The sequence below is a fragment of the Myotis lucifugus genome, unplaced genomic scaffold (genome assembly GCF_000147115.1).
Source record: "Myotis lucifugus unplaced genomic scaffold, Myoluc2.0 scaffold_555, whole genome shotgun sequence".
Taxonomy (NCBI): Eukaryota; Metazoa; Chordata; class Mammalia; order Chiroptera; family Vespertilionidae; genus Myotis; species Myotis lucifugus.
Window position 1 is genome coordinate 73,310 of NW_005871603.1, and position 22,061 is coordinate 95,370.

At 56.6% G+C, this 22,061-nt stretch overlaps 1 protein-coding gene across 10 annotated transcripts; it reads right to left on the reverse strand.

Moving 5' to 3' along the window:
- Window positions 1–23: 23 nt before the first annotated feature.
- Window positions 24–19,468, reverse strand: GMEB2 (glucocorticoid modulatory element binding protein 2). Of its 10 annotated transcripts, none has more exons than XM_014446604.2 (10): window positions 19,347–19,468; window positions 15,240–15,427; window positions 10,547–10,644; window positions 9,870–10,000; window positions 7,473–7,576; window positions 5,695–5,852; window positions 3,857–3,928; window positions 3,465–3,602; window positions 3,081–3,203; window positions 24–2,585 (listed from the first exon to the last, which is right to left on the reverse strand). In XM_014446604.2, exons 2-10 carry the CDS (start codon window positions 15,368–15,370, stop codon window positions 1,927–1,929), a joined length of 1,614 nt encoding a protein of 537 aa, XP_014302090.1. In that variant the 5' UTR covers window positions 15,371–15,427; window positions 19,347–19,468; the 3' UTR covers window positions 24–1,926. The 10 variants fall into 10 exon arrangements, with proteins under 10 accessions (XP_014302090.1, XP_014302092.1, XP_023601297.1 ...); XM_014446606.2 differs by lacking the exon at window positions 19,347–19,468 and adding an exon at window positions 18,964–19,059; XM_023745529.1 differs by lacking the exon at window positions 19,347–19,468 and adding an exon at window positions 18,858–19,008 and having other exon boundaries at window positions 9,870–9,997.
- Window positions 19,469–22,061: the final 2,593 nt, after the last annotated feature.

Consider the following 22,061-nt stretch of genomic DNA (forward strand, 5'->3'; position numbering starts at 1 on the left):
CACCCTTGTCAGACAGACACAAATTACGAAACATGTTTTTATTTTACATCAAAGTACCGAGCAGATCCTTGCAAAACAACATACAAAGTAGGACTCAGATGCTTGTCCCCCAAGCTGCCCCTGAGCACCAGTGAGAAAACCAAGCCTACTGATCGCTTTCCCCAACCAGAGCACAGGCCAGCACGCCCCACCAGGAGGGGCAGTGTGGCGGGTGTGGTGACCCCTCCTCAGCAGCTGGGGCCCCTGGAGGATGGTGGATCCCTCCCGGCACAGGGTGCGCGGCTGGTCGTTAACCTGAGCTGCCACTTTGTGTGTATGGCTCTGAAGTGAACTCTCCCCGGCCTGGTCTGAGACCAGCGAAAGGGCTGGAAGGGGGTGGATGTGACTTTGACAAAGGCTCCACGGGCCAGATGAGGCTTCATTAACAAACGGAGCTGATGCAGACAGGGATGCTGGGCCTGCCCACACTGCCCACCTAACAGGACTCATGACTCAATCAAGACGCACTTAAGAAAAACTGCAGACACGGACAAGAAAGTAAACATGAGGAAACGAGCAGACCCTTGAAAAGAGCAAACAAAACAGAGAAAACAAAGACAGCCTCAGTAGCTCCACGTGGGCGAGGCCACTGAGGTAGGGTCTGGGGCACTGGATGGATGGAGGGATGGACGGATAGACGGAGCCCAGTTCCCTTCAAAGCATGGAGAGGGGGGCCTCTCCATGATGGGGACTCTGGAGAAGCATCCTCACAGGTCCCTGATGTTCAAGGGGCTCAGGCCGTCCTTGGGGACCTGTGCACGGCCCCGTCAGTCTACCTGATGACTCCAAAGTCAGACCTGTGCGGACCACAGACAGCCCTCCAGTGAGCATCTGGGCGTCCACCTTGAACCTGCGCTGGCCCTGGCTGTGCCCAGTGGCGGTTTTCCCACACGCCCTAGAGTGACAGGCACAGCACCTCCAGGTGGGGGGTCCCAAGAGGTGGGGCTCCTGGGTCTGAGGAGGTCATGCTGGCCCCATCAGCATGTTGAACACGGGGCGAATGGAAGGTGCGCCCCACCCTCCCGTCTTGCTCCATTTACGCCCTCACCCCCAGAACCCAAGTGGCAGGTCCTCCAGCCCTCGGTCACCTTCACGCAGGCGGTCCCAACAGCCACCTGTACACACTCTGGAATCCAGAGCAGATTCCGGAAGCCTAGGCACTCAGCATGGTTTGGGTTGAAAAAGCTATAAATCAGACTCTTCCTAGAAGCCCACTAAACAGCTCACAGGAGCACGCAGGGTGTGTGTGGGGCAGCCCTGAGCGCCAAGCATCTGCAGGCAGGTGGGCAGGGGCAGGGAAGCTCGTGCTGCTGGGCCCCTGAACCCCTCTGCTCAGGCAGGTGCCCTCAAGTCTGCACCCTATACCCCAGGAGCCAGAGCCCCCAGACCTGAGCCCTGTGTCGACCTGACACCCACCCACACCTGTTCCCGAGACAGGAGAGCAGAGTGCCCACCACACTAACCTACAGAAAACTGTGGGAAGAAATCAAATCCATAGGATCCATGGCTTTCCACCTTGGGGTTGGTCCCCAAGGCCTGTGCTAATGGCGTGCCCAGCCGTGCAGCGCAGCAGGCTCACTCTCAGTGCTGCCTGCTGTTCCGGCTGCAGCGAGGCCTGCATGTCCTCTCGTCTGGCTCCTGGTTGGGCCCAACGTGTAAACAGTATTAATAAGCAACAGATGGAAAAATATATTTCCCAAGAAAATGGGGAAGTGCAGAACTCAAAGTCCAGCGGACGTCACAGGTTGCTGTCACCTTCTGCCCCTCTCTCCTCTCGATCCATTTCGATGTTTCCTTTCTTTGGTTCAGCAGCCCCATGTGATGCGCTGTGGCCTGAGGAGAGGGGCCAGTCCCGTGCCCACCAGGGGCCTCACCCTCTGCCAATGACTACTTGTGCTCGTGGCCCTCAGCCATGGCGGCCACCTCGATGGTGGCTGTGTGCTCCTCCGGCCCCGGGGCAGCCATGGTGCTCTCCACGGCCCCTGTGGGCACTGTCACAATGGTGCTGCCCCCGGGTGACACCTGGGCCACGTTCTGCAGGGCGGGGCCCAGGCCCGGCAGGGTGAGCAGCTGCAGGGGGCTGACCACCTTGACCACAGTGCTGCCGTCCTGCATGGCGGCCGTACTCAGGACCGTGAGGCTGGATGCGTCCGGGTGGATCTCCACCGTGCCAGGGAAGGAGGTGCCTGACGAGGCCAGCACCGTGTAGCCCCCAAGCAGCGGCGAGGCAGGAGAGCTGGTGGAAGCCGCCTGGGGGCAGCCCTTGCCCAGCACGGGGGAAGGTAGGGTAGACATCACTTTGCCGATTGGCACGCTGGTCAGCTGGGAGACGGGCACGCCGGGGCTGAGGGCAATCTGGGCGGACTGGGTGAGCACTTGCGAGGCGATGGCAGCCGGCCCGGATGTGGCCCTTGCGAGCCGGGGCCGCTTTATGGGGGGTGGCAGGGACACGGGCGTTAACGTCATGAGCACGTTGCTGAGGTGCTGGGACTTGTGCTTCAATTCCTTGGCCCGTCGGCGGTGCTCGTCACACTGCTGCTCCAGGGCTGCAGGGACAGGACAGAGCGTCACTGCGGGGACGGGGACAGGCACCACTGTCGGGGAAGGGAGTGTCAGACCACACACAGCCTGCCCCTCCGAGCTGCCACACATTCCAATCCACTACATTGTGCATGGAGAGCTGCTCTCGTGATATTAGGTATAAACTAGGTCAAAGCAGCACATGTAGCCAGCCAGCTCTACCTACACATCTGCACACCCACAGGTACATCCATTCACACGCATGCGCACACGCACACACATGCACACCCCGCATGTCCAGACACCGAGGGGTGCTGGGAAAGACGGGCACAGCTGGCACAAACAGGGCTCAGGGTCACGGTCTGTCTTTTCACATCTCTGCCGTCTCCTCTTGTGAACAGCCACGCAGTGAGTCACAAGCTCCACGGTTTGAGCCTCAATGCCCCTGCTGACAATGCCAAGTGCCCTCTTGTCCTACGCGGACTTCGGGCCCCGCACCAGGGATGTAGGCACCCACGCACCGGCCAGGTCGCGGGCATACTGCTCCCGCGAGCGGTCCATCTGGCACTTGTGGCTGGCCAGCACCTTCTTCACCAGGTCCAGCATGCCGAAGTTCTGCACAATGTTGTTGAGCAGCACGGCGTCTGAGGGTGAGACGGGCGCAGTGAGGACGGCTGGCCAACAGGACACAGTGGAGGCCCCTTCCACCACCAGAAGCTGGGCCTCGGCAGGCACAATCCTGAGTCAAGGAGGGGCCTGGAGGAGCAGGACTAGCTGCCCACTCCCTGCAGAAGCTGCTGGGCTCAGCCCAGAGCTATCAGGAGCAGGCAACGCCCACTGCGGCCTAAGCCAACCAACCACCAGCCCTGCTCTGCAGGAAGGGGCCCCACAGGCAGTACCCTCACCTTGGAGCTGCAGAGGGGGGTCCTGCACCCGCTGCTGCAGGCCTTTCATGGTCTCCACCATCTCCTGGTGGAACTCCTGTATGACCTCCTCCAGCAGGCCTGCATCCTTGAGCCCTCGCCAGAAGGCAAATGTGTCATCTGCAAGGGAAGAAGAGGCTCAAACAGCAGGAAGTCCTGACCCAGCCCACGGGAGGACACAAATCTGGGGTCAGCGGGGTTGCCCTTTCGAGCTGGGCAACAGCTCAGAGCTGTCAGGCCAGTGGGCCAGCCCAGCAGGGGACACAGCCTCCAAATACACATGCTGTCCACAGGCACAGCTCCCTGTTCAGTCCTGTTCTCCATGGGGCCCCGCCCCAGGCCCCACCCAGAAGCCCACAGGAAGGACCCTGTACCTCCGATGGTCGTGGTCCAGTCACCGGAGTCCTCGCAGGTCTCTATGGTGATGGTAGCAGGAGACCCGTTCACTGCAACCAAGACGGAAGCAGATGAGCCCGCCTGCCTGGCTGCAAAGCGGCCTCCATGCCGCCTCACGCAGCTGACAAGCACAGGCCCTGGTGCAGAGGGCCCACTGCCTCGCACTTGGATTGTACTTTCCACTGTCCAATAGCAGGCACCGCAGCACATACAGAGCAGAAAGAACCGACAGGACCTCGTAGGCCCACAACCCAGTCCAATACCTCAACACTGGCTCCAAGGGTCAGCGAGCCTGGGCTGCACAGCGGGGTCCTGCCACTCGCTCGGCTGGGTCTGTGCCCCGATTCCTCCCTCCCGTCTGCTTCACCGACACCAACACAGTGTCTCTCCATGTGCAGTTTCCAGTCAAAAGAGGTGAAGCTCTGGGGAACACGAGCTGCCACTCGGCCTCTAGGGCCTGCTGCACATGATCATGGACAAAGGGGCATCTGGTCATTTGTGGCTGCTTTTGATAAAGCTCTGGCTTCATAGAGACCTGGCTTACAAACAAGCCGGCGACTGGCTAATGTTCGCGCTAGCTTTTCAACCTGCCACGTCCACACCCAACAAAGACACGGTGCTGGGAATGTCACGTGCTTGGAGCAAACCTGTTCCTCGGTCAGGCTGACAGGTCTCCCACGAGCTGCACAGGACACTTGGGCCGAGGAAGCCACTGCATGGGTGAAGTTTAAGTAAAGCAACAGACAGCCCTGTCCGGACCAGGAAGGGACCAGAGTCCCAAGAGCTAAATCCTGACCGGATGCGGCCTGTGCCAACACGGTGGGCACTAACTGGCACACTCGGAGACTGGTCCTTCCTCAGAGATCAGTCACCCCATGCTGACCCCCAGGTCACCCTACTGTCACAACAGCTATGGGCCCAACAGGAGTGGGATGTGTGTTTGCATGTGTCCCCCGGGGTGGGGGTGGGGAGGGGTCTCTGTGGTGGCCCAGCCCCTCCACACTGTCTGACGGCAGCACCTGGTACTCACACAGACCGCCAGCAGCACCGCCAGCAGCTCGGCCAGGACTCGGGGCAGGTCTGGATGACGACCGCCCCGCACGGCCGCCCAGCCTCCCTCTCCTCCCTCCAGTACAGGCCATGCTCCCTCAAATGCCCACCATCTCATCAGCGGAAAGGACAGTCCCTGGCCACATGCAGCGCCCAGACTGACCCCGTGCACTGATAGTGTAGAGACAATGCAAGTGACATCACTGGAAACACACCACAAAATTATCACCAGGCAATCTGAAGGGGGAGCTCAGGACCTGGTTCTGCTCTTAGATTTCAAAAAATCTATATTCACAAAGTTGGGATGAGTTCAAGGGTATTTCGTACCCGAGTGAGCGCCAGACATCACCGTGAGTGCATCACAAAGGCGTCAGAGCCCAAGGGGCAGGAAGGCACACACAGCTGAGCACCAAGTGCTGCAGGAGTGCAGGTCCCACCGGGTGCAGCTGCAGGGGCAGCTGTGGAGGCAGGGAGCACCTTGCAGGTCAGAGCTGTAGGTGGGCCCTGGACAGTGGCTTCAACAATCTTTATGTGCTCCTACGTAGGAGTTTCTATGTTTTATAACAAACGTGGCTTAAAAAGAAAAAGTGCTTGAATCGTCCCTGCCAATGAAATATCAGTTCAGACTTCTACAGTGAGGGAGGAGGTAGCCACTGACCACAGGGCCCAGGGGCCCAGTTGCCCGAGCTGAGGGGCACATCCGCACATCCAGCTCCGTGGCCAGCAGCAGAGGGGCTGGGTGACACCGAGCAGGCGTGGCACATACCATCAGCCGTGGCGGGTGTGAGTGGGAGGTACTCAGCCGATGTGGGGCTACTCAGGGACACGCGGGCGCCCGAGAGGTCGATCTTGGTGCTGCGGCAGGTGTTGGAGCAGACCTTGTCGTGCTGGTAGAAGTCCAGCTCCCCGGAGTCCATGATCTTCCTGTGCAGGAGACAAGCACCCTATGTGTGCCTGTGCCATGGCCAGGCCATCTGCGCAAATGACTGGACCCAAACATATCGCTCAACCCCCCACTAGGGCGACCTCAGGTCCCAGGAGGGGTAGCCCAGGCCATGTCGGAGGCCAAAGGAAGCTCCCTGACAGGCTTGTCCAACAGCCTAGCACAAAGTTCTGGGTTCGTGAGTGGACTCACTGCAGCCAGGCTGGGTCTGACCACAGGAAGTGAGACGCAGTGGCTGGTGCCCTGGGGGAATAGTGAGGCCGCAGGAGAGCAGACCCACAGTGCACAAAGGTGCTTTCAGTGGCACAGGCTGGCAGGTAGGCGGGTAAGAACCTGCCAGGAGAAGCCTCATGGCTCTGAGTTCCCGCTGCAAAGTCGAGCTGAGCATCAGATGCTCCACAGGGCCTCCTGCCTCCCTCACTGTGGGCTCCATGGTTCCACCGACCCTCCTTCAGTGAAATGGGCCATCGCCTTCCCACAGCTCTGACACCCAGACACTTTATAGAAAGCCAGGGACACCTGGATGGGTTTAGGGAGAACCATGAGCACCGTGGGCCTGCCTGCTCGAGGGCAGGGGACATAGCAGCTGCTGGTCCCTGGCCTTGAGTATCTGCCTCTCTAAGGCCAGACTGTGGTTCACAAGGAGTGACCAGGGCCATGGTCAGGGCTCCACATGAGGGCCACAGGCGCTCCTGCAGCACCACATGTGGCCAAGGACAGCAAGACCCATCCTCTGGGGGAAAACTATGAAGGACAGCATCCCCGTCAGCAGCAAAGTAACACAATCTAGCTACACCAGACACGGCGAGACTCGTCTCTGCCCGGACATGCTGTGGGGGCCGTGGGGCGAGTAGAGCAGAGGGCAGGGACAGACCAGCAGGGGTGCTCCTCCCAATCAGGGACAAGTTGTAACACCAAAACAGGAACTATTGATACGTGAGAACCAGGAGGCGACATTCCCGAGGCTGTGGATGTGAAGGCTTAAGTCAGCAGGGGTCAGAAGGCCTCCCCCCCGGGGCACCCGTGGAGCAGACACGGGCAAGAGCCCCAAGCAGAAGGGTGAGAGCCCATGCCAGGCTGCCAGGGCCCCAGGGCTTCAGACTGGACGCCGGTGTGGAGAGCCAGGAGCTGCTGGGGGCCCCCACTCCTAATGAGTGTCCAAGGGCAGGGAGTCTCTGAGGACAGAGGGCGCTCCTTACCAAGGGCAGGGCGCAGCCCAGCACACCCGCTCCTCATCACAGGGTGGCCACGGTCCAGACCAAGACCCTCTGCAAACTCACTGGCACCAAGGGCCAAGGAGACTGACCCGCAGCCGCCAAACACAGACACAGCCTGAACAGGCAGACCCAGAGCCAGAGGACAGTGTCTAGACAACTGGCCAGGTGAACACGCACCGCAGGTTAAAGACGGGGCTCTTGACACACACTCCCAGGTCTGAGGACACCACCCACCAGTGACCTGGGCGCTCTGCATGCGCAGCGGGAAAGCTGGCTAAGAGATGAGCCAGCGCCTATCTGATGTGCCGACACTGTGTCACACCACAGGGCCTCCAGGTAAGAACCGGCGGAACTCCGAACGAGACAAGACCACAGGAGGCCCACCTGAGCATGATGCCGTTCATCCGGATGGCCCTCTTCCAGTCCTTCAGGGTGGACTTGCCGGCCAGGTGCACAAACTCCTTGGGGCTGATGACATGCTCATCATACTGTAGAGGGAACACAGCAGAGCAGTCAGGATGGCACCTCCCACCACCGGTGCTCCCGCCTGACCTTTCCGGAGCACAGCATGGCCTAGGGAAGGGATGCAGGATGGAGGCAGAGCCACAGGCCCACTCTCAATCAGACTCAGGACTCGGCCTGTAGCAACGTTGGCTTGGGGAATGGATAGCTCAGGTGAAACAAGGTGTGGCCCTCCTGCCTGCACAGGGCTCGCACACTCCAGGCAGGACCCAGTCCATCGCACATATAAACTATTCTATAATTAAATTATACCTCTATCATGTCAAAATAACACAGGATGCAATGTACAGGGGAGCAGTGAACATCCCCTGTGGCCGCCCCATCCCACCTCCAATACTGTCCCTCAGTGACACACACCCGTCCATGTTGAAGCCAGGGAGTGTCCTCCCTGCGTACAGGCTCTGGGCCTGGGAGTCCGACCATGGCTGGAATCCAGAGGCCCAAGAACATAAAATATCCTATTCAGTCTTGTTAAACGAGCAATCATGGGAACTCAAGAATCAAAATAAAACTATATTTACTTAGAAAACAAGCAGGCTGGGGATGGGTGGGTCAGCGGGTCTCGGCAGAGGCAGAAAAGGAAGTTCCAGCCGTGGCCTGGACACCCCACTGGACCCAGGCCAGGGCCTCCCCTTCGCTGGGAGCTCCCTGCAACCTGCATCAGGTCAAGCTCAGGTTACCCAGCCGCCTCCTGTCTCGATCAGATGTAGGTTGGTCATGGCAAGTGAGGCCAACCTGGGGACTCCTACCAATGGAGGTAATTTTCCCACGTTCCTGAGCAGGTCCCCTTTCTCTCACTGAGTCCAGGGAGAGTTGACCCACACTCACCTGGTCGGGGACACAGACACAGCCCACGTAGGTAGCGTCCAGAGCTTTGTGGTCCTACTCAAGCCCCTGCCCGGCGGCCACGCATTTGATCCTGTCAGAATCTCCCTAAGACACGTTATTGATGTTGCAGCGTCTGTCACACTGCGATTTACCAGTTTCCACTCCTTTGCTCTTCACGCCTTCCTTCGCCTACAGCTCCTGTCTGATCACCTGCCTGAACCACTCGGCCCTCGACCCTGAGCTGGAATCAGCGGCTGGGAAACAATCATCTTACTTGTTTATTCATCTTTCTGAAGTGGATGCAGAGCTCTCATGTACTTCAGTGCTGAGTACTGGGAGCTGGTGGTGTGTTTCTGACCAGAAGTATCCGCAGGAGCTTCACTCTCGCTTACGTCACGGAGCCCAGGAGAAGCCTGTTTCCTTTCACTTTCTGCTTGAGGTCAGCTTCCCAGTGAGGACGCGCTTCACAACTGCTTCCTGACAACAAGGTTCTCCCCAGAACCACGCACCAAGCTCAGGAAATTGCCACGCATATGTGACCTCCCCCGAGGCAGCAGGAACCTTCAGTGTCCCAGTGACGACTGCTAGAGCCACTGCCTCTGCGATGCAGGCCCCAGCCCAGGCTGTGCTGTGCCTGCCTGTCAGTCTCATCCCCTTGAACCGGAGCAGCACCTGGCATCCCATCCTCGCCATCTTTGCAGCGTGCGGGCCATTGTGTTGTAGCCTGTCCCTCAGTCCTGCCCGCCCCACCGCCAGCTCCCTGTGCGAGTGCTGCTGTCCCTCTGTGATCACTGCCTCGTCGATGGCGGTGTCTGACGCAAGGCTGTCACCAACCATTCGCGGCTCCATCACCCCTAGTATTGTTGGTTTTCTAATATGAGAGGCTATTTGACATAAATGACATGAAATACTCGGCAACCACATGGCTCGCAGGTTCTATTTTACTGGAGTTACAATCCAGACTGTCGCAGATCATGCTGCCATTCGCTTGTCCCACGGAGCAGGGGGCAGTCCCTGAGCTGGCACCAAGCTTGACTCGCACAGGCTGGGATCCCAGCCTCCTGGACTAGGACACCCTCCCTCCATCCTGGACACGTTCAGACCCGCTGTCATCTCCGTGCAGCGCTCAGAGACGCCTTCAAGGCCCCTGGTCCCCTTCCCCTCTCCTGCGGCTTGCCTTCCAGATGCTTGTGTTGCCACTGCCCTCCCGGGATAAGTGGCTCTCCCCATGCTCTTCCCCGTGCCCTCAGCGAGTCCTGCCGTCCTGGAGAGCCGTTCCTCCTCTGCTACCCTCGCACACGGACTGCTCCCTCCTGAGCTGCCTCTGCAAGCTCATGGCCTCGGAGCAGGGCGCTCACACTCTCACTCCTGGCCTCTCTGCAGCTATCCTGGGAGGACCCCGCCCTTGCAGCTGGCACCCAGAACCCTCACCTGCACACACTTCACATTGATGCCAGGGCACACGAACTTCCTCCAGATCAGGTTGGCTCTGCTGTCCCCACAGGTGATGGGGTACAAGATCTCGGCCTCCAGGTTCTCCCCCTCTTCATTCATCTTCACTTCTCATGAGGTGTGAGGACAGGGAAAGGGTAAGACAGAAAGTCAGTCACAACCTCTCCCAAAGCACTTCCTGCCAAAACACGTAACTACTAGCCCAGAAACCAGAAATCAGGATCCAGGAGGGGCCAGGGACAGGGCAGGGTGAGCAGGGACACCTCAGTCCCATTACAGTTTCAAGTTAACTCACAATCAATTCGACAACATTTAACAACAGTTAACTACAGTAACACTAGCACAAGTGCATTAAACTACGTTCAATTGAAGAACGACTTAAAGACATAAAATCAAACTCTACTTGGGATAATTCCAGAGAAACATATTCATCCTGTTCTAGTTCTGAGGCCCTTAACGTTAGGTGTTATAAAGAACTTTCACTACCACTCACGATGGTTCTAAGCAGAGCTTCCCGCACAGCCGCAGGTGCAGACACGCCAGGCTACCCCCGGAAGGCCCTGCAGCCTGGCTTCCACTGGAGCCAGGCTCGGCTCTGGCCTGGAAGCCTGTCCTCTTGGGAAAAACTGTCCCACCAGCCACTGGCAGGCACCTACCTAACACGGCTTCCTTGAGCTGCGAGGACGCTGTGAAGGCAGCTGCAGCAGCCGCAGCCGCGTTCTCAGTCTCCATGTTGTCCTCACTCAGGTCGCCTCTGGAAGAGGAAGAGGGGAGACATCAGCAGGCCCCAATGACAGTGTGCGTCTCTGCTGCGCTCCGTGGCACTTCCTGTTTAGTCCAGAAGTCCAGTGGCCATGCAGGTCAGGGGACCTGCACTGATGGTCACCAAACCACAGCCCCCAGCAGGTGCTCCTCCGAGTGGGCTGTTTTGCTCACAGTTGTGTCTCAGGTACCCAAAATGCTCCTGGCACGTGAAACAAATCTGTGGAGACCACCAGCACTTTGGCAGGAATTCTACACCTCCATATCTTTAATAAAATTTTTATTCCTATTATAATGATTTCACATGGGTATAGAAACTATCCAAAAATATACAATTTTAGAAAGAAGGGTCAGATCTGCAGAGACTCCATCACTGTGCACCACCGAGCAGGTGTTTATCCCAGGCCTGGACCTGGGTCATGGTGGCGCCTGGGGTGCACAAGGATCCTAGGAAGGTGAGGGTGTTGTGGGCGACAAGAGGATCAGCATCAAAGCAGCAGCAGAGAAAGCCAGGCCCCAGGAGGGAGGCCACCCAGGAAACGGGCACTGAGCGCACTGGCTAAGGGACCTACGGATATGCCCCCGGCCCTGGGGCAGTCCTGAGGGCAGTCAGAGCAGCACCACTGGGGGTGCAGGAAGAGGGGCAGCAGATGAAAGGCTCTCGGAGGGCAGGTGGGGGGCCAGGTAGGGGGTCAGGAAGGAAGGGAGGGACAACAGCAGGCTGTGGGGACATGGGCAGTGCTCAGGGAACCCCTAGAAGGAACCAACCACCCCTGCCCCGGATTTCTGGGTTCACTGGCACTGAGGTTCTACCCACCTCTCGCCACACACACCCAGGGTCAAACTTGCACCATGGCCTGTGCCCTGCCTTTATCCTCCTGACACGGGATCCCACCTGCTCCCTACCCACAGGCCCGCACTGCTGACCTCAGAGCTGCCCTGAGGGGGGGAGCTGGGGAGGCCCAGAGGGGCTGGGGGTGCTGCCCTGCCATGTCCCCCTCTCCACTTGCCCAAAGCTTTACCTCACCTCCACCCAGGTCAGAAATGAGCTGACCAGAGATGCACACTTGGAATCTGGTCTTTGGGACCTATTAGGAGTGCCTCCTACATAAAGAATAGCACTGGGCAAGGGCCATCCCTGACGAGGGTCATGGACTCAGAGGAGCAGCTGTCCTTTCAGGCCATAACTCTGGAAGGCAGGGATGTGGGCAGAACAGGAAAATGGGCTCCTTCCATACAGGAGAACCAGGGCGGTCCCAGGAAGGAAGTGAGTCAAGAGTGGGACAGGAAGCAGCATTGCAAGAGGGCCCAGCATTTAAGGAGCAGAGCTAGGTCCCTGTCACAGGCCACCTACAGGGAAACACCAAGACTAAAGGGTATCCAGGAAGCAGTCACAGGAGCAGAGGTCTCCTGCCCACGACCCCTCTGCCCTCGGCCTCACACACAACTCGGGGATGAATCCCCCCGCAGCACTAACATCCACTTTACTAAAGCAAATGTCAATCAGAGCTGCTGTCAGACTACAAACACTTTCAGCCCAGCAGGTGTGGCTCAGTGGTTGAGCATCAACCTATGAACCAGGGGGTCATGGTTTGATTCCCATCAGGGCACATGCCCAGGTTGCGGGTTCGATCCCCAGGGTGGGGTGTGCAGAGGGCAGTCGATGGATGATTCTCACTCATCACTCTCCCTTCCTCTCTGTAAAAAATCAATAAAATATATTTAAAAAAAAAAAAAAAAAAACAACACTACTTGCTTCTCCTCACGTCACCATGGCAAAGCACTGGGTGGAGGCAGCGTGGGTTGGTTGTCACAAGTAAGGAACACTCCCAAGTTCTCCCCAAATGTCCGGCCAGGAAAGGAATCTGTACCCACAAAGTCATTAGCTCGCTTTCACTGCCCAACTTCTTCTTAAACGTGGGGCCAGAGTAAACCTCAACTTCCCACTCGTAGAACATAAAATATTTCAGAGAAAGAGAAGAAACATCTCCAGGGCCCTCGGCTGCCTCCTGCCTCAGTGTCCTCCGGGCCCTATGACTCGGGGGTACCCAGCCAGACCCCACGAGGTTCTGCAGCTCCTCGCCCGCTCCCGGAACCTTTCTCCATCACAACACCAGGCAAGTGTCCCTGAGGGTGAGGGCCCCAAGTGGAGTGCTGAGACCCTCCTTCCCTAGCGCCCCAGAAGGGAGTACATGCAGACTACCCAACAGGGCCAGGTGCACAGGCCCCAGCCAGAGTGACTGCCTGGCTAGCCCATCCCCCTAGGAAGTGGCAAACACAAGTTTCAATGCACTGAGTTTTGTGGTGGTTATGCAGCCGTGTCAATGACACAGAAACTATCCGGAAGTGGGTGCTGCCACCACATTCTGGGGAAGACAGAGCAATAGGATAGCCAGAGCAGGAGCAGTAGGCTACACAGGGGCTGTGCCAGGCAGTGGAGGAACCACTGGCAACAATGTAGCCACAGTCACTGAAAAGAGGGAAACATGCAAAAGGACTTGTAGCAGAGAAGGTGTGAGGTGTGTGCACAGCTCTGTGGAGTGCAGACGCTGATGCAAGAGGAAGCTGCCCACCCTGTGGGTGCAGAGATGACAGGTAACTCGCGGTCACATGGTTTTATGTCTCCCACTTCCCACCTGGCAAAAGATTTTCAAAATAAGAAATGGCCTCAGGATAAAGATCAAATTAGAATGTGGCTGGACAATCCTCAGGTGTTCAGGCCAGGCCTGGCCAGACAAAGGACTCCTATGAGTCCCCAGGGCATGGCTTCCAAGCAGGGGGTTGGAGGGTGGGGGCTCTAACACCCCTGGAGCCAAGATGCAGATCCCAAACCAGCACAAAACCAAACCAGAAAAGCGCAGCACAGTGAATGGGTCTCAGCTGTGTGCCTGCAGGACTCAGGCCCAGCTGGGACAGGAACTGAGTGAGCCCAGGCCACCTAGACGAGGAGACCCTCCTATCCCAGCCCCGCTCCCAGATAGCAGCGTTTGCCTCCGGGAAAGGGAAGGGGCATGTTGCTGTGGACTGAACTGTGTCCCCAAATTCACATGTCGAAGCCCTAATCCCAGTGTGACTGTCTGCAGATTCGGTCTTCAGCAGGAAATTAAGGTCAAATGAGGTCAGGACGGGCCCCAATCTGAGAGGACTGTAGTGCTCAAACCAGAGGAAGAGACTGTCTCTACCAGGTGAGGCCACACGAGCCAGGGAAAGTCCTCCCCAGACACTGACCCTGCAGACCTGGATCCTGGACTTCCAGCCCCCGGGACAGTGAGAAATGACGTTTCCCCAGGGTGAGCCACCCTGTCCACGGTATTTTGTTATGGCAGTCAAGCTGATAAGGACACGTGTGTTCTGGGCACTCTGGCCTGCCCCAGACAGAACTAGCGATGCTCATGAGAAGGCTCAGTGAGTCACCCCACATGCCAGTGTGGGGCTGGACATTCCCCATCAGGCCACGTGCCTGGGTGGGGTGATGCAAAGACTGGGCTCAGTCAGACCAAAGCACCCCATGAGGTGCCTGTGGCAAGGGCTCCTCACAGCGCCCAGCACACCAGGAGGAGGCAGCGTGGTCTTTCCCACCAAATGTCACTTCTGCCCACTGTGTTCATCAAGAGCCATCTCCAATCCACGGGAAGGGGCTTGGGTGCCACCTCTGAGCAGGACATGGGAGGTCACTGCAGAGCAAGGGTGCGGGGAAGCCCGCCCACAGAGGCGCACTGACAAGCTACCAGAGAATTCAGGTGGGAAAATCCACAGGCTCAGTCACACGCGCCATCAGTGCAGCTAGAACCCAGCAAAGAGCTGGCCGCCTCACTGTGTGCGCAGGGATGGAGAATGAGCCCCGCCCCGAAAGGAGTGTGCGCACAGTTTGAGGGCGAGGGCGAGGGCGAGGGCGAGGGCGAGGGCGAGGGCGGCCGGTGCCCCACGCAGGAGCTGCACACAGACTGTGCAAAGCGGCGACATCCAGCGTCCTGTGTGCCCTACAGGAACTGCGCCTGGGTTGGGCCCTGGTCTAGAACCTTTCCCCAAGCATCCTGTTAGACAGAGGACAGGCCAGAGCTCGCCCTTGTAGTCAGGGACATGCTGAGGTCAGTCTGAACGGGACACACTCAGGACACAGCAAAGATGACCCACAGGGAGCTGGTCTACTCCAACCCCTCGAAGGCGACAGGTAGGGCTCGGCGAAAGGAAGCCAGCAGTCGGCTCACACGCCAGCTTCTTTGCCAACTAGTATTCTATGTGGACGTCTATTGTAAGAGATGGGGAAGAAAACGCTGTTACCATGAGGAATATCAGGAAACTACTGGCTCTTCATTTTGAAATAATAGTTCCCAATTGTCCCTCCTGCCTATCTTATCAAGAGAAACGTCAGGTGTTTTCAGAAATGAGCCCTATGACTGTGGTGACGCAGGAGTCCAGGGCAAGGACGAAGCATTATCATTGTCCTGCACACTCTGCACTGACATGGACTCAAGTCTGGTTCAGAACGGCTATGATGAAGGGAAACTCCAAAGGCCTCACACTGTGCCAGATGCCGCCATCCCACCGCCATTCCACCGCCCCCGCAGGGCACAGACCTGTCCTTACCCGTGGGCAGCCAGGTTGGTTGTCACTAGCACTGTCTTGACCTCCTCCATGCCATTGCCATCCACCGCGGTGTCGGGTGTCGTAACCACCACCACCTCCTCCATGTGCACACTGACATCTGGGGTTGCCATGGCTCAGGTGAAGAGGACACCCAGGACCAAGACGTCACTCTGCCAGGACCCCAAGTCCTAGAGGAAACAACAGGCAGGGCACAGGGTCACGAAGGTCCGCATGTCTGTACAATACAGCTCACTGTTGCTGACAAGTCGCTCTCAGTCCCAGCACACACTTTCTGACAGAAATGACAACGGGAAAAGGGCTGTCCCGGGCTGCTATCTGGTGAGGATGGACTGGCACAACTGCCTGTCCTAGCCGCTGTGAGGGCTGAGGTCCGTGAGCAGAGCGATTGAACAGGCAGACACCTGGGCCTGAGGACGCAGAGTCACAGCAGGTGTGGGGAAGGAGGCCCGGATCCCGGCGGACTCCCAGCAGGTGAGTCTCTGGTTGTTACCTGTCGCGCCACCATGTCCCGGCCACATCCCAGAGCTCTGCCTAGAAAGCAGTTGCAAACGGGTCCTGTCTCTAGGCTGGGGAAACGGAGGGGAACCCACACAACCACCTGCAAAAGAGCCTGGAAGTTTCCTATAAAATAGGTGTGCTCCTCCTCCCACAAGACCAGCAACCCCACCTCCAGACACAACAGCCAAAATAACTGTGAGCTTGGACTCACACAGATCCACACATCCAGCTTGTGACAACAGGACTCACAACAGACACAGGCAAGGGACCAGCCTACACGCCCATCAACAGCTGTCCTCACCCAAATTTCAAAAACAGAGCACTAAGTGATGTGAACACACAAAACTGAATCCCTGCCTCCAATGGCAACAAAAGTTACTTCACAGAGAACTGCTGGAGTTTAGACACCATCTTCCTCTTCCCAGTCCCTGGAAGAGCCAAAGCCCATGCCCAGTTCTTGACACCAAGCTTGGGTTCATTACTAGTGAAAACTGAGCACCAACTAATTTAGAGGTAAGATATAAAAAAGTATTTTTTAAATAGCATTCTTGGGCATAAATATCTCTCTATATATAAAAGCCTAAAGGACTGAACGACTGAACAACTGGTCGACCAGTCGCTATGATGCGCACTGTCCACCAGGGAGCAGATGCTCAACGCAGGAGCTGCCCCCTGGTGGTCAGTGCGATCCCACAGTGGGAGCGCCACTCAGCTGACCGATGTGCACCAGAAGCCGGGCTAGAGCCAGGATGAGCGGGAGTGGCGCCGGCACATGGCCCGGGCTCAGGCTCCTCCCCAGCTGCCTGTCACCTGGCACACTACTACATCCCCCAAGGGGTCCTGGATTGCGAGAGGGCACAGGCCAGGCAAGGGACCCCAGCAGTGCAAGAATCCAGGCCTCTAGTATAAAAATAAGACAAAAATGTTAGTTCCTAAGATTAAGATCTAGCTTTCCATGTCTTCTACAAAATTACAAACATTTGAGAATGGGGGTCTACAGGAAGCAATCTCACCTCAAACCCTAACTGGCCCTGCCCCAGGCCTGACTCCTTCAGTAAGTCTTTGCCTCGAGCCGGCCCTGTCCATTGTTTCTGTGCATCTAGGTTCTCACACCTTTGAACTGCCCCCTTGCAGACCCTCCCTTTAAAGCTTGAGCACATAATCTTGACTATCCTGTAATCCGATCCAGGCCGAGCTTTCTCCCTTCCTTCCATTCCCTCCTTAATTCCAAATGCATAAAAGAAGCTGCAGTCTGTAGTCCTGAGAAGCATTTTTCTGTCTGTCGAGATCTTGCTTCCAAGCATTTCCTCTGTTTGATTCCGACAAATTATTATAAAAATCCTCTGTAGGTCTGGCAGTGCTTATGTGGACACTTTCATGAAAACACCACTAGAGAGACGGCAGAGGTCATGCACCAGGAACAAGCATGATTTTTTATCCTCTCAGTGTTCCAAATGTTTAATTAGTTGCCAACTTTTTCAAAGTTTACAAAGTTCACATTTTAAAATTTTAGATTGCCCTAGCTGGTTTGGCTCAGTGGATAGAGCATCGGGCTGTGAACTGAAGGGTCCCAGGTTCGATTCCAGCCAAGGGCACATGCCCGGGTTGCAGGCTCGATCCTCAGTAGGGGTCGGGGATGTGTAGGAAGCAGCCAATCAATGATTCTCTTTTATCATTGATGTTTCCATCTCTCTCTCCCTCTCCCTTCTTCTCTGAAATCAATAAAGAAATATATTTAAAATTTTAGATTTCCAGCTTCTCTTGGAAAATGTAGGAGTCCCTGGAGGTGGTCCTTCTAGTCCTGCCTTTCCCAGAGAATCTGGGCTTCTAGTCCAGCTGGGGTGGGCACAGATGCACCAGCTCTGGTATCAACCATACTCTCGCCACACCCAGCCAGGGTCCCACCCAGCCAAGCTGAGCTATGTGCCTACATGTGCAGCCCCCAATTCGCAAGAATTTGTGGTTCTGAAAAAACATTTGAGCAGCCATCCTTCCCAGTTCAGACATGAAATGGCTTATTATTTTAAGGCCTAGGTTTGAATATAGTTTTATAAGTATTCTAAATTCACAGAAACCATTGCATGTTTGTACATAGATATACAAATTCCTCTCCCGCCCAGTGTGTCTCCTTACAATTTTTAAGACACTTCTCACGAAGAAATAACTTCTGGACAGTCCGCTTAATTTGTTGTTTTTGGCATTTACTTAATCATTTGAATTTACCCTTAATAAGACTGACATCGTTTTGTGCAGTGTTGATGGGAAGTAATCTGATACAACCACATATCCAGCCATCCCACTTCTCGATATTCTTCTGAAGGAAATGAAATCAGACCTCCAAGATACCTGCATCACTGAGATACCTGCACCCCACGCTCACTGCAGATTTATTCAGAGTAGCCAACTATGGAAGCGACCTAAATGTCATTCAATGGGTGAGTGGATAAAAATGTGGTCCCTCCATACAATGAAATGTCAGTCTTAAAAGAGGAAACGCGGCCATCTGTGACCGCCTGGATGGCCTGGAGGACATTAGCCAGACAGCGGACACATGCGGGGCTCACTCGGAGGGGTGTGCTCAGCCCCAGCCCGGCTGCAAGCTCGCTAAGAGGGCAGAACTTAGGTCAAGTGTTTTTATCACAAATAAGAGGGTGGGAGGAAACTTCTGGAGGTGGTGGACACGATTGGTTTCCAGGTGTGTACTTATCTCCAAACGCAAGTTGTATACAACAATTATGTACAGCTTTTCGCCCTAACCGGTTTGGCTCAGCGGATAGAGCGTCGGCCTGCAGACTCAAGGGTCCCGGGTTCGATTCCGGTCAAGGGCATGTACCTTGGTTGCGGGCACATCCCCAGTAGGGGGTGTGCAAGAGGCAGCTGATTGATGTTTCTCATCGATGTTTAACTCTCTATCCCTCTCCCCTCTGTAAAAAGTCAATAAAATATATATTTTAAAAAAAACAATTATGTACAGCTTTTGATATGTCTAAAAAAAGGCTGATGGAATTCTAACTTGTAGCAAAGAAGCAGACCTGGTTCAAGGGGCATGTCAACCACCTAAACGGAGTACAAGTTAACCGAGTGCCGGCAGGTCATTACCGGAGTGGACGCCGGGGACTCGGCTCCCCCCGGCCGCACAGGCAGGGTTCCCGGGGGGACGTGGGGATTCGGCTTCCCCCGGCCCGCATGGAGACACGGTTCCTACCGAGGGGGACGCATCTGACACCGGGGGGCCCGCGTGGATACGGCTCCCACCCGGGGGAAGGGGCCCGCGTGGACATGGCTAGCACACCCGGGACCGGGGTCCGGGCTCCGGGCGCCCGCCGCCCGCAGCCCGCCGCCCGCAGCTCCGCCGCCCGCCTTCCCGCAAGATGGAGGTCGACGCCACCGCCGCCGACGCCGCCTGACGCGGGCCCGTGACGCCCGTGACGCCCGTGACGCCCGCCGCGGGCCACCGGCCCTTCCCCGCTTCCCTTCCCCCGGCGTAACGTCCCTGGACCTTCCGGCAAGGAACCCCCTGACTGGACGGCCGGCGCCGCGGGCAAGAACGAGAAGGCCTCCCCCGCGGGGGGGCGGGGGGGCGCTTACCTGGGCCGCGGCCGGGCCTCTGCAGGCGCCGCCGGGCGGTCAGACGGCGGTGATGGCGGCGGGGGCAGTGGGGGCGGCCGCGGGCTCCGCTCCTTGTTGGGGATTCGGCGGCGGCGGCGGCGGCGGCGGCGGCGGCGGCAGCCCGGGAGCGCGCTTTCTAGTGACGCAGGCGGCGGGGCCGCGCACGTCCGGGCCAGGGCGGGCCGGAGATTTATTTGGCGTTCGGCGCGGAGCCGGGCGAGGCCCAGAAATAAGGCCCGGCGGGGGCCGACGCGCGTGCGCGGTGACACCGCTGGCCGGCTCGCCCCGCGGCCCCGCCCCTGCCCGCCCGCACACCTGCCCCGCAAACCACCTTCGTGGGCACGAGCCGAGGAAGAATTGGCAGGGAGCCTTGTTTCAGGGCCGAGGGCCGGTGCGGGGGCAGTGAGCCGCGAAAACCTGACGCGCGGACGGGTCCTCGGCGAGTCCCGGGAGGGCCTGCTCCCAAACGTCAGCCCGGCTCCTCCTCCTCCCGCCGCGGTCCTGCTGAAGGCAGCCGCAGGAAGCGCCGTGCCGGCGGCAGGACGGTGCCATACCGGTTCTTGTGAGTGTTGGCCCTGGCAGCACGAGCTCATTTATTTTATTAGAGTTCAGCCCGGCCGCTCCCATGCACCATTTCTAGGCGGCACAGACCCAGGCTGCAGGCTCCATTCCCAGTGGAGGGCGTGCAAGAGGCAGCCAATCAATTTTTCTCTCTCATCCATGTTTCTACCTCTCCCTCGCCCTTTCTCTAAAATTCATAACATTTTTATTTTTTATTTATTGTTTAAATTTAATAACATATTTTTTAAATAAATTACAATGCAGTTCCTCAGTTATAGCTGAGCCATAAAAGACCCACAGATGTAGGGTTAGGGATGCTCTGAGAATTTCATTCGTCCTCTCGGGGTCCGGAAGGGAAGGAGGTAGGCATCACTCGGGTTTTGCGGTGTTCCTGTGACTTGTGAGCAGGTGCAATCGGCCTTGCTGTGTGAAAGGTGCAGTGGGGCCCCAGGGTGGCGGCTAGTGGGATTCACCTGCCCTCCCCCGAGCCGGGGCAGTTATGAAGCTACCTGCCCTTGGCCTGAGGACTTCCGGTGTCCTGCACATTCCTTAGTCTCCCTGGCTCCAGCTGTCAGGGTAGCCCAGCGGGTGGCCGAGGCTGGCTGTTCTCAGAGCAGGGCAGGCACACCTGAGCTGTTCAGTATCACTGCTTTTCGTGCTAGCAGTTTCTAAAAAACTGCCTCCGGAAATGGGCAGGAAACTGATGTCTTGTTTAGGACCAAGTTGTAAACCCATGTTTATTCTTCAGCAGGAAGACAACTGAAGGCCATTTCCCAGAATGGGAGGTTTTCAAGCAAACTTCATTTCAGTGATGTTATCATTAGGAGAGTTGCACTTTCATGTTTTCAATAATGTAGAGTGTACTCAAGCCACTGATGGAAAAAGTCTTTCTTTTTAAAGATTAAACTATTGAGCCTGTTATCTGAGCAGATGTGCACAGTCTAGGTCCATTATTTGAGTTCCCATCTTCACATTCTGGACACAAATGCCAATAAAATCAACAAAGAAGGCCCAGAAGGGCACTGGTGTCAGGAATCAGGCGAGCGTGCCACCAGGAGAGCGCTGCCAGCGACATCATGCTTGCACCAGGCACCCCCTGCTCTCCGTGACGGGTGAGCTTCGGCCTCCCGGCCTCCATGTTTCCACTGCAGCATGAACTCAGGCCTAGCATCTGACCCTGACCTCACCTCTTCTGTCTCCAAAAGAGCTAGACTACAGCACTGGGCTCTGCTTGGCTGGCAGGATGGATTAGTTCATCCTGGGCCATGGGGGTGTTGATTTCTCTTCAGGAGCACTCATGGGAGATGCCCATCCTGGGTCCCACGGGGAGGGAGCTTTCATCTGGGTTTTTTGCAGGGGAGAGGAAAACTCAGTGTCATGCAGGTCACTGCCTTTAGACCCTCTGCTGAGAACACCTGGACTCTGGAGAGGCAGACCAGGAGGTCATCACCAGGCCCCAGGATGCCATGGGGTTGCCTTGCCCACCCTCTACTCAGGCTCCAGACCAGACGAAGCAGGACAAGGCAGGCCCAGCTCACCCAATCCTGTCCCCTCCCTCCGCAGCCATACAGGCCCTGAGCTCCGCTCTGGCCCCAGAGTCCCACCCATGGGTAAAGACTGAGTCAAGGACGTGACAAACTAGGCGGCTGATGTAAGAGCAAGGAAAGCTCAGGTTGGTTTTGAGTTCACATTGCAGCCAACTTTTAAGAAACTACCCCTCATCAAGCTTCAGTTTGGTATTAAGGAATGAGTATTAAAATACCCATTCCTTTTCCAACAGCCATTGATCTCCATGAAGCCAGGTTTTTTCATATACTTCAACCGTTCCAGTTACTTTTTTCATTGTTTTTAATTTTAAAGTGTTATGCTAGCCCTAGCCGGTTTGGCTCAGCGGATAGAGCGTCGGCCTGCGGACTCAAGGGTCCCAGGTTCGATTCCGGTCAAGGGCATGTACCTTGGTTGTGGGCACATCCCCAGTAGGGGGTATGCAGGAGGCAGCTGATCGATGTTTCTCTCTCATCGATGTTTCTGGCTCTCTATCCTTCTCCCTTCCTCTCTGTAAAAAATCAATATATATATATATATATATATATATATATATATATATATATATAGGGTTATGCTAAAAGTAAT